The following is a 16,000-nucleotide window of genomic DNA, read 5'->3' as shown; positions in this document are numbered from 1 at the left end:
AAAAAAAAGGGTGCGCCTGGGTGGCTCAGTGGGTTAAAGCCTCTGCCTTCGGCTCAGGTCATGATCCCAGAGTCCTGGGATCAAGCCCCGCATCGGGCTCTCCGCTCCATGGAAAGCCTGCTTTCTCCTCTCTCTCTGCCTACCTCTCTGCCTACTTGTAATCTCTGTCTGTCAAATAAATAAATAAAATCTTTAAAAACAAACAAACAAACAAACAAAACTTACTTTTCAGGGTTGCTGAAAAGTAAGGAATGAGGGGAAGGACACAAGGCCAGATAAATGTTAGGGGAGCCAGATCACTGAGGGTCTTATGGATTAAGAATCTGGATTATTACTGAATTAGAGGAGAAGCCAACAGTTCTGAGCAGAGGGCTGGCAAAGAAATGACTTGTGCTTTAAAAGAATTACTTTGCGGGGCTCCTGGGTGGCTCAGTCATTAAGCGTCTGCCTTTGGCTCAGGACATGATCCCAGGGTTCTGGGATTGAGCCCCACGGGGTTGGGCTCCCTGCTCAGCAGGAAACCTGCTTCTCCCTCTCCCACTCCCCCTTCTTATAGTCCCTTTCTCACTGTCTCTCTCTCTGTGTCAAATAAATAAATAAAATCTTTAAAAAAAAAAAAAAAAGAATTACTTTGCTGTGCGAAGTGACTTTTGAGGGCAAGGGCAGAAGCAGGGAGGCCAGTAAGGAGGCTACTGCAGTATAGACCAATACGATAATAATGAAAGTAGTAGGAAGTGGTAGTTACGGATATATTTTGAAATCCAAGTAATATTTGTTGATGGATTCAATGTGGGAGGTGAGGACAGAAGAGGCATCAATGAACAAGTTTTCTGGCCTGAGCAACAAGAAGAATAGATTTTCCCTGTCCATGACAACAGTATTTTGGGAGCTTCTCACACCCTACTCCTACCAGCCTGGCCCAAGTGTATGTTTTTTTTGAAGTAGATTTAATATAGAAAGCCCACTGTAATCTGTTGTCCAACACAGTGTCATATATACAGAAGCTAAAATGATAAACGAATGTCTTTATTGTCTGAATTAGAAAAGGCAAAATAAAATGGTATAAGCCTTAAAAAAGATACTTACATATAATCACATAGAAACATTTCTAATTAAATGATAAAATTAATATTTTTCTCATCTAAAAGATTAGCTTAATCATATTTTCCAAATGAATGTCAATCTGATTTTACTTGAAGTATCAAAAACATTTGCACAAAATGAGAATGAAGAGCAACACATCTTATACAGATTTAAAGAAATTTTAAGTAGGAATCACTGTATAAAACAGATTGAAAAAAATAACGACTTTAAGAAAAAAATACTTTAGAGGAGACACAAAACAACCACTGGTTCACCATTTTTAAAAAATTTAGTGATTTTGATAAAATCTAAATATGAGGGGCACCTGGGTGGCTCAGTGGGTTAAGCCTCTGCCTTCGGCCCAGGTCATGATCCCAGGATCCTGGGATTGAGCCCCATATAGGGCTCTCTGCTCAGCCTCTTTCTGCCTCTCTCTCTGCCTGCCTCTCTGCCTACTTGTGATCTCTGTCAAATAAATTAAAAAAAAAATCTAAATATGATACAAACTGAACTAAGGAAGGCTTTCTTTAAAAATAGTCCATTTTATTTCTTAAAGTAAATTAAGTCACTGAATACATATACCTTATTCAAATGTTGTGCTATGTATCCTCTTCCACAACCAACATCCAAAGCAAGGGGAAAATTTCTAAAAAATAGACACAGAAGTTATATTTTGTCTGTAATAACACAGTCCACAGAACAATTACTAAAACTGATTTTTCTTAAGTAAAAACATTTTAATGAACACAACTTTCAAAAAGTTATACCATCTGCCTTTTCTGCCTCACCTTATAAGCTGTTTCTACCAGAGAACATATTGAAGGAGCAAGTCTATCTGTTCCAGACATTCACAGGACCTCACAGTCATCTGGCTTCCCATGAGGTTGGTCCATGATGTGGATTCAAAGAACAAATTTAGTGGGGATATTTTAATTTAATCACACAAATAAAGAATGAAAAGAAGCTAACATAAATTAACATGAAAATACCAGCGTAGCTGTCAGGAACTTAATGATCCCTTTTTCTCAAATTTGTTGAGGCAGCAGATAACTTAAAAAATCATCATGTAAGGGGCGCTTGGGTAGCTCACTGGGTTAAGCCTCTGTCTTCGGCTCAGGTCATGATCCCAGGGTCCTGGGATCGGGCCCCACATCAGGCTCTCTGCTCAGCAGGGAGCCTGCTTCCCCCTCTCTCTCTGCCTGCCTCTCTGCCTACTTGTAATCTCTCTCTGTCAAATAAATAAATAAAAAATCATCATGTAAAATACCATGAAATACTAATATGTTAAACTAAAAACAAAACAAAACACCAACTAAATAGTAGCTAACTTTTACTAAAATCATAGCAGGTTCAAAGCAATATGCTAAGTGTTCAAAGTAAGTCAACCCAAGGTCACTCAACTAATAAGCAGTAATCAGAACTTGAATTCAGTTAGTCAGAATCCTGAACCAGAATTTTTTTTATTAACATATAATGTATTATTAGCCCCATGGGTACAGATCTGTCAATCATCAGTCTTACACAATCCACAGCACTCACCATAGCCCATAGCCTCCCCAATGTCCATAACCTAGCCACTCTATCCCTCCCTGCCCACCCCTCAGCAATCCTCAGTTTGTTTCCTGAGATTAAGAGTCTCTTATGGTTTGTCTCCCTCCCTGGTCCCATCTTGTTTCATTTTTTCCCTCCCTATCTTCCACAACCCCCTCCCTGTCTCTCAAATTCCTCGTATCAGAGAGATTATACAATAGTTGTCTTTCTCTGATTGACTTATTTCACTCAGCATAATACCCTCTAGTTCCATCCATGTTGTTGCAAATGACAGGATTTCGGGTTTTTTGATGGCTGCATAGTATGTGTGTGTGTGTGTGTGCACATATACACACACACACACACACACACTATGTGATGTGATGTGTGTGTGTGCGCGCATATATATACACACACACACACACACACACACACACATCGCATCTTCTTTATCCATTCATCTGTTGTTGATGGACATCTAGGTTCTTTCCATAGTTTGGCTATTGTGAACATTGCTGCTATAAACATTCAGGTGCACAGACCCCTTTGGATCACTACATTTGTATCTTTAGGTTAAATACCCAGTGGTGCGATTGCTGGGTCATAGGGTAGCTCTATTTTCAACTTTTTGAGGAACCTCCATACTGTTTTCCAGAGTGGCTGCACCAGCTTGCCATCCCACCAACAGTGTAGGAGGGCTCCCCTTTCTCTGCATCCTTAACAACATCTGTTGTTTCCTGACTTGTTAATTTTAGCTATTCTGACTGGTGTGAGGTGGTACCTCACTGTGCTGAACGAGAATTATTATCTCCCATACTACATTGCCTCCTCTAAGTAGATGTCATACAAAACCAGTTCACACATCTAATTGTAAGCCAATTTCATTGACAAGAAAACTTAAAAGTTTTATCCACTAATAACATTTTTTTCTACTGGAACCAAAATTGGGAGTCCTTTTTCAATTTCTGTTAAAAACTTATGTCAAAAGTGTAGAACACCAGAGAACTGGTGGTGAGAATGAATCATTTATTTACATAATGCCCTCTATCTTGATTGTGAACACAGGCAGTATGACATGATAAAAGTACACAAGCTTTGGGATCGGAAAGACAAGATTTAGAATTCTGGGCTTGCAATTTACTGGCTCTGTGACCATGGACAAGTGATTTAATCTTACTGAATGTTTCCCCATCTATAAAATGAAAAAGTTACTACCTCCCTCAAGAGAATTTTATGAAATGGTGCATTTAAAGTATCTAGCACAGTACAAATGCTCAACAAAAGTTGGTTATGAGTTATTATTATCACAGATTATAACAGTTTTTAAAAAAGATTTATTTATCCATGAGACAGAGAGTGCGTGCCCATGCACACATAGTGGGGGGACAGGAGGATGCAGATTCCCCACTGAGCAGGGAGCCTAATCCCAGGACCCTGGGATCATGACCTGAGCCAAAGGCAGACACTTAACCAGCTGAGCCACCCAGGAGCCCCCAGTTTATAACAGTAATTTAATAGACTTCAGATACCACAAAGAAGACACTTAATAATCTGTGGGGTTAAGTTTTTTAAGAATCAACAAAAGATCAGTGTGGACAATATAAACTATACTTTGTAACAACAGAACGTTAGTGCAAGGGCATTTACACTGGTATTTTTTTTTAGACTGCATTTTTAATAATTTAGTTCTAAAGAGTTAATGTTAGTTTAAAACATGCTTTTAGCCACAATCACAAGTCTCTCTGTAGATCTATGTTTTGCTCAGTACTATGACATAAAAAGACTGCAAAATCCATACTAATTTGGAAAATTTGTTTCATTTTTAATCAATGGCCTAAAATCCAGACAAATGACTGCAGTACAGAAAACTAGCTATTTTTTTCAGATCCTTAAAATAATGGAACTAATAAAACAGATGAAATGGGGGTGATTATCTGCAACAATGAAGCATTTTTTACCATATGAAATTAATTCATCCCTAAGCTCTTTTAAGTAGCAAGAATATCTCTAAAAAATGACTTGAGTTTTTGATTTAAAAAAAGAAATTCCCCTTTTTATAAACAAATGTAATAAATCCATCCCATGTTGGTCTAATTTAATGGATGTCTTTAAAAAAAAAAGAGCACAAAAAAGTGATTTGCTAACATTATAGAACAATTCTACAGTAAAGACATTATTTGACTATTATTTATGTGGTTCCTGCCACACATCTATAAACTTGAATTTGTAAAATTTTTGTTATGCCTAATACAGAGCAATGAATTCATCAAGGTTTTTTTTTTAATAATTTTTTTTTTTTATTTGACAGAGAAAGATCACAAGTAGGCAGAGAGGCAGGCAGAGAGAGAGAGAGGAGGAAGCAGGCGCCCCGCCGAGCAGAGAGCCTGATGTGGGACTCAATCCCAGGACCCTGAGACCATGACCTGAGCCGAAGGCAGAGGCTTAACCCACTGAGCCACCCAGGTGCCCATGGTTTTAATACTTCATCAAAGTGTTCTCAAATCTGCCACTATATAATTGTCATAGAAACCTACTGCCATTAACAATACTTAAGATAAAATGGCTTAAGTCTCATATAACCTGAGTGGGGAATGAATCTAGGCAGACTCTTTCCTTCACTTAGTCAAGGATTCTGTTGTTAACTGTAGTTAAATTTTTAAAGCTAGGTTTATTAAATCTTAAAAATTCACAGGTGGTCAATTTTTATCTTCATTTTTGGAGCAATGTTTTCATTACTGGCTTTTAGCCAAATGAAACTGAATCAGTCATTCAAGCTCATAAAGAAGCTATGAGTTGTGCTTCTATTCATTCTTTTTTTTTTTTTTTTTCAACAAGGGGGAAAAAAAGAACACTTGCTCTCCATACATAAAAAAGGAGCAATCTGGGGAGCCTGGGTGGCTCAGTCAGTCAAGCATCTGCATTTGGAACAGGTCATGATCTCAGGGTCTTGGGATCAAGCCCCACATCAGTCTCCCTGCTCAGTTGGGAGTCTGCTTCTCCCTTTCCCTGTGCTCCTGCTTTCTCTCTTGCTCTCCCAAATTTAAAAAAAAAAAAAAAAAAGGGAGAGACTTAAGAGTGATTAAAATCACTAATCCTTGTAATAAATTCCTTCAGATTCTGCCATTCAAGACATTAAGCTCTCAACATTCAATCTCTTGAACCTTCAGTCAAAAGTTAATTGCAGGGGCACCTGGGTGGCTCACTGGGTTAGAGCCTCTGCCTTCGGCTCAGGTCAAGATCCCAGGGTCCTGAGATCCAGCCCCGCATCGGGCTCTCTGCTCAGCAGGGAGCCTGCTTCCCTTCCTCTCTCTCTGCCCTTCCTCTCTCTCTGCCCGCCTCTCGGCCTACTTGTGATCTCTGCCTGTCAAAAAAAATAAATAAATAAAAAACAAAAAGTTAATTGCATTTTATTATGATAATCATCACTTACCTGGCTATGTCATACACACGGTCTGCGATCCGACTTCCAACCTGAAGGATTACAAGCAGCAATGACGTATACAAGTTGAATAGGTTTAACAAAGGAGCAACACTTTTTCAGTATTCAATAATCCACAGGTTACTTATGTTTCTACATATTGTTAAGTACTTCTCACTATCCCATTTTCAATTTGACCACAAATTATATAAATCTAACCATAAATTATAAACACAATAAATTACACTATCCCAGGAAACAAATTGAAGTGAATTACTTCAGAAGTCCATTTAATGAATCCAAGACTAAATATCCATAAATATGTATGTAATCGTTGGCCTTTACATTCTATGTTCTATGTAAGATTATTAGGATAAGAAGCAACAGGAGCCTAACAGATACATTATTGTCCACAGATATTAGCATGAAGTATATGAAAGTGAAAAAATATTGTTAGCTAGGGTTTATTACAGATCAATGTATAAATGATCACTTAAAAACTCTATTATTTGAAGATTCATAGGAAATTCTGTGAAACTACTAAACAAGTAAACAACTTTTCCAAGGAACATGTGCAAATTAGAAAGTCAGTCAGATCTGAAGAAACTGCGCTTCATGCTATTCTTCCCAGTCCCATCCCAATCTAAAAGAGGCCATAAGGAAAGTGCTTCCTTTTGCTAGGCTAGCTTCATCTGTCAGGAATAAAGATGGGAAAGCCTAAGATTCTTCACATTCCACTATTCCTTCATAAACACCCCAGAGCTTCTATTAGGACTTGGAAGTTCAGAACATATGTGTATTTGCTTTGGGGGGAAAGAAGGGGAAGGGAAAGAGGTATACCAGAAGTCTTTCCCTGGAGGAGTCTACTTTGTATATCATTCTTATTATGAATAACTTGTTTATTACAAAAAGAACATTCATATACTTCACCTCATTTATTCTAGTCCTACAGATTGATAAGGCCTCAGTCAAGTCATAATCTACACACTTTGCTTGGAGAAGAGTGGTTAGAAATATACATCTTCTAAGTACATGTCATTATAAGCCCTAAGAACCAACACAGTCAATCATCTGGTCAGGCCAAACTTGCACAGAGTTCTGTCCAAAGGAGCTCAAAAACTGTTTCTTGCTTTGGCTTTTAAGAGTTCACTACACTTAACATCAATTTTGATTCATTCCCAAAGAAACATTCACTTAGGCCTGAAGTTGGTGCTGTGTGTCCAGAGAGTACAAACCCTCAGTTTCTAGTCCACTTGGGCAGAGGAAGAGGTCTTTCAAACGAGTACAAATCAGAGACCTTAATTTATCTTAATTAATTTTCCTAAAACATAAACCAGATCCTATCATCCCACTACTTAAAGACATCCAGGTGCTCAACAGGCTAGGAGTGCCTGGATGCTTCAGTCAGTTAAAAGACTGACTCTTGGGGCACCTGGGTGGCTCAGTGGGTTAAGCCACTGCCTTCGGCTCAGGTCATGGTCTCAGGGTCCTCGGATCGAGCCCCGCATCGGGCTCCTTGCTCAGCGGGGAGCCTGCTTCTCTCTCTGCCTCTGCCTGCCTCTCTGCCTGCTTGTGCTCTCTGTCTCTCCCTCTGTCAAATAAATAAAATCTTAAAAAAAAAAAAAAAAAGACTGACTCTTGATTTTTGGCTCCAGTAATGATCTCAGGGTTGTGAGATCAAGCCCCAGGGTTGATTTTCCACCCCCCGTCCCCAAAACCAAAACCAAAAACCATTCAACAGGTTCACATTCCTCTAGAGCAGGGCTGACCAACAGAAAAACAATGAGATCAATATATGTCATTTTAAATTTTCTAATAGTCACTTTTAAAAAGTAAAAAGGAACAGGAGAAATTATTTTTCACATATTTTACTTAACACAATATATCAAAACTACCATTTCTTTTAAAAAAAAATATTTTATTTATTTGACACAGAGAGAGATCACAAGTAGGCAGAGAGGAAGGCAGAGAGAAAGGGGGAAGCAGGTTACGTGCTGAGCAGAGAGCCCGATGCAGGGCTTGATCTCAGGACCCTGAGATCACGACATGAGGCGAAGGCAGAGGCTTAACCCACTGAGCCACCCAGGTGCCCCTCAAAACTACAATTTCAACATGTAATCAAGATTTTTAAAAATCTACTAATGAAATATTTTGCATCCTTTTTTCACACTAAGTTACTGAAATCCGGTGCATTTTACAGGTGCATTGCATCTCAATTGGACTAGCTATATTTCAAGCACTCAGCCACATGTGGCCAGTGATTATCATACTGATCGGGCAGTTCAGTTGGACGAGAAAATCCAAAGTTCCTATCTTCTACTGCCCTAATAACCTGCGCCCTCCTTGACCTCCTCTCCCACTCTCTCCTTCACCGAAGCTTCAGTAGAGACCTCAATAAGGTCCTTTCCGCCTCAGAAACTCTTCTTCCCTTTGCTTGTAAGGCTATTCCCTCCAGATCTTAGCTTGCCTAATTCCGCATCATGTCGTCTGCCTGAGCGCCTTCTCTGACCATCGCAGTCATTATACTACTTCACTTAAGCACCTCACCTTACTTCTTTGGCTGAAATTACATTTCTTGTTCACCGACGCCCACAAGAATGAAATTTCCTGAAGGTAGCGGTCTTATTCTGCCCATGACAGAGCTGTAACTCAAGCAATACTTGCTGTGAGTGAGTGAATGGATGAATGAATAGCAACGTACAAATATACTCACCCACCCCCTCAGTGATTACAGTAGACGCTCAGATAGGCAGGGCAGCTGCTCAAGGTCATCCGGCGAGATGGGGCGAAGTGGACTCAGGTGGGGTCGGCTGGGGCCTGGCCGGAGCCCCTCATTCGGCGCCAAAGCTCGGGCCGTCCTCTCCCACTGCCCTGCGGACTTACCTCCTCCTTCAGGTAGTCAAACTTCATCGGCTCAGGCTGCCGGGCCGCCCAGTTTTTCTGTTTCCTCTTCAAATCCCGATCGAAGATATTTAGGGCTCTAGGCGAAGTGCTGCCCGGGGAAGAGACGCGGGAGGCGACCTCCCTGAGGCCGAGGTTCTTTGCTGGGACCCCAGCCGCGGGAGATCCCAGCCTCAAGACCCAGAGACCGCCCAGCCGCAGCATGTCCGGAGGCGACGCCACTTGCCGGCGCACTTATCTTGCGCATGCGCCACCGCGGCTCCCACGCCTGCGCCGAAGATCCCCGCAAAAAGGAAAGGGGAGGTAGTTTGGCCCAGCTCTCTTGCCATCACGGCGGTGCGTCACGCAGAGGATTGTGGGTTTGGGTCGCACATGAGACTCGGCGAGAGCTCGGAGGAGGTGAGTGGATTTGGATTTCAAGAAGATGGGCTTTGGAGAGTGCCGAACCGGTTTTTGACAGGGTCTTCGTCGGATTCATGAGGGGTTGCGCCCTTTTTCTTTCCCATTCCAGTCTCATTTTTCAGACTTCTTGGTCCTCCCCAGGGTCCTGTTGAAGGGCCTCAGCCCAGTAGCTGTGCTTTGAGGTTTGGGCTGGGGAAGGAAATCGCCGTTCTAGGACCACCCTGGTGTTCTCCGCCTTAGAGGGTGGTTAGAGGGGAGAGTGAAGGTGGGCGTCGGAAGGTGAGGTCAGGTCACCCACCTGTCTGACTATCTGACGTTTATTGAATGCTTTTGTTGTAAACATTTATATGCATTGCCACTCACATTTGGATGAGATGGTACCTACCTCGGTCCCTACCTGTTCAGAGGGTTAAATGCTTCATGTATAAGTGCATCATTGAAACCTATGTGACTTTTTTTGATGTATAAAAATTGTTTTCAAATTTAAGGAAAAAATTCAAGGCTTGCTTTCAGAACAAAGCACTGCTATTGCTACCCTGTTTGATCAGTTCCTTTTTGTTCATAATAGTCAACGACTCTTGGGATGTCTAGGTGGCTCATCGGTTAAGGGTCTGCCTTCGGCTCCGGTCGTGATCCCACGATCCTGGGATCGAGTTCCCCATGGGCCCCTTGTTCAGCGGGGAGCGTGCGTTTCCCTCTACCTGCCGCTCTCCCTGTTTGTGCGCGGTCTCTGACAAATGGATAGATAAAATCGTAAAAAATCATTGACTCTTAGCTCTGCAAAAATCTAATCGAGATGGGGAAAAATACAAATCTCTCTCTCTCTCCCTCTCTCCTCTCTCTTGAAAAATACTAATCTCTCTCTTTCTCCCTCTCTCTCCTTTCTCTCTCTCTCTCTCTCTCACACACACACACACACACACACACACACAGTCTCATATGTTTGGGGAGAATCAGCCCACTTGGGCCTTATAGAATAAATTATAGAGAGAAGTGATGTTTGTTAATAACTAGGATAAAAATTTACCAGGTCTTTGAAGGATGGTCGGATTTAAAGAGGGATTTTTGTGAGCTGAATCTAAATTGATTTGAGTCTATTTAGTTAGGAGACCAGCCTTGTACAACTAAGGACTGATCAGAGTAGTAGCATGAAGTAAGGACTAACAGGAAGAGTGGGACCAGAATGTGAAGAAACAAAGAGGATCCACTGAGGCTTGGGAAACTTTTGATTACATTAGCTTTTAACTTGTAACAAGTACACAGGTATACAAAAAGAAATGTAGAAATTCCAAGTGAGTGCAATTGGCTAGTAAGCGTTTGTCTCCCTCTGTAAAGCCCTGGAATTCTGCTTGGTTTTGTTTTAAATTTCTTTCTCCAAATGCTCTATAATCAAACGAGGATATTCTGATAGTTTTTGCTTTTCTGTATGTGACTCAGAATAAGTTTGGGAAATGAAATTGGATATGTTACCTTTATTTATATTTAACTTAGACTATATTGTGAATAAGCATTTTTTCCCTAAGCATCTTTTTTTAACTAATCCTTCATTATCGTAATATTTGTTTCACTTCTTAGGATTTGATTTCTTGAAGCATTTGTCCAGTCAGACATTTAAAAATGGCATCCAAACAAGAAATAATGAGTGACCAGCGGTTTAGGAGGGTTACAAAAGATCCAAGATTTTGGGAAATGCCAGAAAAGGACCGAAAAGTCAAAATTGACAAGAGATTTCGAGCAATGTTTCATGACAAAAGGTTCAAGTTGAATTATGCTGTGGATAAAAGAGGACGCCGTATCAACCACAGCACTACAGAGGACTTGAAACGTTTTTACGATCTTTCAGATTCTGATTCAGATCTATCTGATGAAGATGGTAATGCATTGAACCAAAAGAAGATGAAGAAGAAAAAACCCCAGACTAACAACAAAATAGAATCAAAAAATATAGTTGAGGAGAAAAAGAAAGAAACCAAGAAAATTAATCAAAAGGATTCTGGAGATAAAAATGATTTAGATAACTCTGACAGAATCCAGAAAATGAAAAAGTCATGCAAATCTAAGAAGGTAGATTCAAAAATAATTCCCAAGAAAGACATAGAAGAATTTACACAAAAAAGTACAACAGAGAAAAAAAGCATTATTCAGCATTGTACAGACTCATGTCCCAAAGGAAAACTAAGCACAGAAGACTTGGGCCCCTCTGAAATTGTGAAATTTCCCAAGGTCAAGCACTCTGAGGCAAGAAGAGAAATGCGATCAGGTTGGTTGGAAAGAATTATAGGTTCTTTGATAATGCATTATTTGTTTCTAGACTGATTTTTTTAAAAAGGCATATATGGCATTTTCATAGTATAATGGGAATGATTAAATGCTTACTTGGGAGCATAAAGCTGTGAAAGAAAAAAAATGCCACGTAATGATTATTTATTTTTTTATTTGGTGCTATAATGGCTAGGAGAGAAAAACTTGAGGCTAAGCGATGATTTTGATTTGTGATAGGCACTAGTGAGAGTTATATTCTTTAACCAGATCAAGTATTATATGTTGTCATCAGTAGTAAGAGGAGGTGTGTCTGTAGAGGGCTAGTAGAGTTGTGTATTCATCCATCCTTCATTCATTCAACTACTTTTAGTAACTAATATGTGGCAGGTAGAATGTGAGTAAGACATGGTCCCCCATCTTGGGGCTACTGCTAGCTTATATGATGCCTGTGCAAATTAGAAAAAGTTATGCCCTTTTGGATTCATAGAACTCCTAGAGTTCACAGTTTGGTAAGGGACAGCATCTTTGAGTGAAGCAGTAGGTTTATTGCCCCTGAGTAGACACAGCTCCTTTGCAAGGTGCATAGCTAGTTGAGTGGATTTCATCTTGATTTCAGCCCTTCCTAAGATCCTGTATTGCAAATAAAAGCCTGCTAAACTCTGCAGTGGCACCAGCCAACTGTTTCAATGTGTAATCAACTCAAATTTTATTTTATTTTATTTTATTTTAAAGATTTTTATTTATTTATTTGACAGAGAGAGAAATCACAAGTAGGCAGAGAGGCAGTCAGAGAGAGAGGGGGGAAGCAGGCTCCCAGCTGAGGAGAGAGCCCGATGCGGCGCTCGATCCCAGGACCCTGAGATCATGACCTGAGCCGAAGGCAGAAGCTTAACCCACTGAGCCACCCAGGCGCCCCATCAACTCAAATTTTAATGGCATAGTTTATGTTCTATTTTCATACTAATCTGAAGTATAAAATTTAGACGAGCCATGTTACAAGTGCTCACTTGCTGCATGTGGCTGCTGGCTACATACAGGACACCACAGATCTAATGTGGAAGAAATTAGATCTGTAATATAATATAAATAACAGTATGTGCCATAAACAGTGTTTAGCAGAGGGCTATGGGAATTCAGAGGAAGAGGTCACTCAAGGTATGGTAACCAGAGAAATTCTTAGGGGAAGTATCAATGGGTTTGGAAAAAGTAAATCGAGAGAACAGAGCACTGTATATAGAAAGGACTTTTTGAGCAAAGACGTGGTTGGATATGTTCAGAAGAGATCAGTATTCCCATTTAATTAGATAATAAGGGCTCTGAAGGGGTACGTAGGTAATACAACTAGAAATGGTTGTTTGGAACTAAGAAACATCTGTTCTGGTTCATGCTTACTTGTTTACTGAGCTTGTTAAAATTTGGTGTCACCTCCAGTAGCAAGAAATTTTGAGTGTTGGTGTTGCCTGTTGTTTATGTTGTTAACTGAAAATTGGTATTCAGATGAGCCAAAGGCTGGCCATGATTACAAGATTCAAGGAAGACAGATATTGGGGAAAAGTCAGAGAGGACTAGACAGGCTGAGATCATATTTGAAAGATAGGAGGTATTGGGCAGTGGATAGAATTCTAGATAGCAGGGACTAGGAGGTCAGAGTGGGATCTCATTCCTTTTGTAGTGGAACCAGGAGGCAGCAAACTGAGGTATAGGGAGAGGGATAGGAGTTTGGTTACTGAAATTGGAGAATAAGATCAAAATAAGAATAGCAGCAGGGTTTGTTTGATGCTGTTTGTGAGGTAAATTAGTTTAGCATCTTTTAAATTTCACTTGATTTAGGGCACTGGATTAATAAAACATAACCATATAATCCTTTGGATTGATTTTACAGAATCTTTTTGCTTATCCTTTTTTATTAAAATTTCTCCATAAGCTTGAGAAATTAGGATAGATTAATCAGGAGACAAGACTAAAGTGATTTATGTGAGGGTATACAGAGTTGGGCCTGCAGTTCAAGACTTCGAAAAATCTTTCTACTGCATCATGTTGCTTCCAGTAGTTTATATCCGTTCCACAGTCCAGAAAGGCATGATGTAATAAGTAGGAATAAATGACTTTATATGTACACCATCTTTTGTTCATTATTCATCAGTTACCAGCAACTACTGTGTGCAGAGAGGTGTTTTTTTGTTTTTTAAGATTTTATTTATTTGAGAGAGAGAGAGATCATGAGCAGGGGGAAGCGGGTAGAAGGAGAAGCAGACTCCCCACTGAGCAGGGAGCCCGATGTGGGACTCCATCACAGGACAGTGGGATCATGACCTGAGCCAAAGGTAGACGCCAACCTACTGAGCCACCCAGGCACCCCTGCAGAGAGCTTTTTAAATGCTACAAGGTAAAGGTGATGGAAAGAGTACAATTTGATATTTTGTGTCGTAAATGTTGATGGCCAGCACTTGCACCCCTAAGAACTTATTTTAAGTAAATGATTGCACATTTGTGCAAAGAATGTGCATCTTAGGGCTGCCTGGGTGGCTCAGTTGTTAAGACTCTGCCTTTGGCTCAGGTCATGATCCTGGGGTTCTGGGATGGATCCCGGCGTCTGGCTCCCTGCTCAGTGGGAAGCCTGCTACTCCCTCTCCCACTCCCCCTGCTTGTATTCCCTCTCACTGTCTCTCTCTCTGTCAAGTAAATAAATAAAATCTTAAAAAAAGAAAATGTATACCTTAGCATTGTTTTTAAAATTTAAAAAGTAATATAAATCATTAGGGACTTGATTAAATTGTGATATACCCAAACGTGTTTATGATATATAAAGATTTTGTTTATTTATTTGGCAGAAAGATAGAGAGTACAAGTAGGTGGAGAGAGAGGGAGAAGCAGGCTCTCCGCTGAGCAAAGAGCCCGATGCGGGGCTCGATCCCAGGTCTCAGGGATCATGACCTGAGCCAAAGGCAGAGGCTTAACTGATTGAGCCACCCAGGCACCCCTCCCTTTTCCTTTTCCTGAGCTCAATGCATTTTACATAGTAGATGATAAATATTTAGTCAGTGAATGACTGTTATAAGACTAGAGGACCAAGAAAAAAAACGAAGTTTGAATTTCATTCCAAGTGTTAAGCTTTTAATGTTTTTTTTCCTTTCAATTCTGCAAGCAGAGCCTGTAAGCAGAAACATAAGTTTCAATTTAAAGGTGAATAAAATGTGCAAGGTACTGTATATCAACATACTCACATACCCACAGTAGAATCATATGATTGCTTTAGAAATAGAAAATGAGTTTTTTCAGAGTTATGTGGGTTAAAAAAATCCAACTTAAGTAAAAATAGTCTTACTTCTCATATATCGCTAACCATAGTTAGTTACTAAGTTCAGGATTTAGTAGAAAACTTAACTATTTTGCTCTGCATAGGTGATCTCATCCACAACACAACTTATATTTTTCCTGGATTTGAGGTCAAAATAAGTGGATTCAATTTAATTGTGTCTACATTTTCTTAATTTCTCCCTCCTTTAATCTTTTTTGCAGTGGTTCCTCTAATAATGGCAAGAGACAGTGATGGTTATGAAAACTCTACAGGTGGTAAGATGTTTGACAAAGATGCTCTGGAGGAAGATTCAGAAAGTGCTAGTGAAATAGGTGATGAGAAATCTGAAGATGGAATTCCACTCACTGGTAGAGCTTCAGCTGATGATGATGATGATGATGATGATGATGATGTTGATGGAAATGAAAGTGATGAGGAGGAAGATGAAGATGAGGATAGTGACAATGATGATGAAAGTGACAGTGGCCCTGATCTTGCAAGGGGTAAAGGAAATATAGAAACTAGTTCTGAAGATGAAGAAGATATGGCAGATTTACTGCCAGAGGACTCTGGTTTTGAGCATGCTTGGAGAGAATTAGATAAAGATGCTCCTCGTGCTGATGAGGTGAACTTTTGAATAAATAAGATTATTTGTGAAAAGCATAGTAAAAGTAACTTTTATAGATGGTAGAATTGATGTCATTAAAATGAGTGGGAAAACTTTTTTTTAGTAAATAATAATCTTAATGATTGTTCTGATTGAAACTTTTTGATACAAAAAAAATTCTTGATATGGATTATAGCTATATAAATTAGATGTTTGTCCAAGCAAATAGAGATAATTAAAGAAATAATTAAAGGTCACATGAAAAAAAAAATAAAGGTCACATGAAATTTTTAAGATTTTATTATTTGACAGACAGTGAGAGGAAACACAAGCAGGGGGAGTGGGAGACAGAAAAGCAGGCTTCCTGCTGAGCATGGAGCCTGATGGTGGGACTCGATCCCAGGACCCTGGGATCTTGGCCTGAGCCAGAGGTAGACCTGTAATGACTGACACCCAGGCATCCCAGGTCACATGAAATTTTTAGAAGATAGTTATTGTA

General features: G+C 39.9%; 2 protein-coding genes across 7 annotated transcripts in view; one reads left to right on the top strand and one right to left on the bottom strand.

The window, feature by feature from the left end:
• Nucleotides 1-9,219, bottom strand: part of NDUFAF5 (NADH:ubiquinone oxidoreductase complex assembly factor 5) — a 30,782-nt gene extending 21,563 nt beyond the window's left edge. For 2 of the 6 annotated variants that reach the window (XR_013967365.1, XM_080812844.1), the window contains exons 1-3: nucleotides 8,915-9,195; nucleotides 6,044-6,084; nucleotides 1,666-1,729 (exon numbers count right to left, since the gene is read on the bottom strand). Coding sequence is in view for 4 of the 6 variants with exons in the window: in XM_080812844.1 (XP_080668970.1) it covers nucleotides 1,666-1,729; nucleotides 6,044-6,084; nucleotides 8,915-9,136 (327 nt within the window). In the remaining 2 variants the exon portion in view is untranslated. Of the gene's footprint in view, nucleotides 1-1,665; nucleotides 1,730-6,043; nucleotides 6,085-8,914 lie in introns of all 6 variants that reach the window. The other 4 variants (XR_013967366.1, XM_080812842.1, XM_080812843.1 and 1 more) reach the window with 4 other exon arrangements.
• A 51-nt stretch (nucleotides 9,220-9,270) lies between these two features.
• ESF1 (ESF1 nucleolar pre-rRNA processing protein homolog) overlaps nucleotides 9,271-16,000 on the top strand; it is a 62,494-nt gene continuing 55,764 nt past the window's right edge. Inside the window, exons 1-3 of the mRNA XM_080814766.1 lie at nucleotides 9,271-9,331; nucleotides 10,910-11,594; nucleotides 15,116-15,519. Of these exons, the coding sequence (XP_080670892.1) occupies nucleotides 10,952-11,594; nucleotides 15,116-15,519 (1,047 nt within the window). The 5' untranslated portion in view covers nucleotides 9,271-9,331; nucleotides 10,910-10,951. The remainder of the gene's footprint in view (nucleotides 9,332-10,909; nucleotides 11,595-15,115; nucleotides 15,520-16,000) is intronic.

The sequence above is a fragment of the Martes martes genome (genome assembly GCF_963455335.1).
Source record: "Martes martes genome assembly, chromosome: 9".
NCBI lineage: Eukaryota > Metazoa > Chordata > Mammalia > Carnivora > Mustelidae > Martes > Martes martes.
Note: the sequence above shows the minus strand (reverse complement) of the source record. Positions and strands in the feature narration are given on the sequence as shown.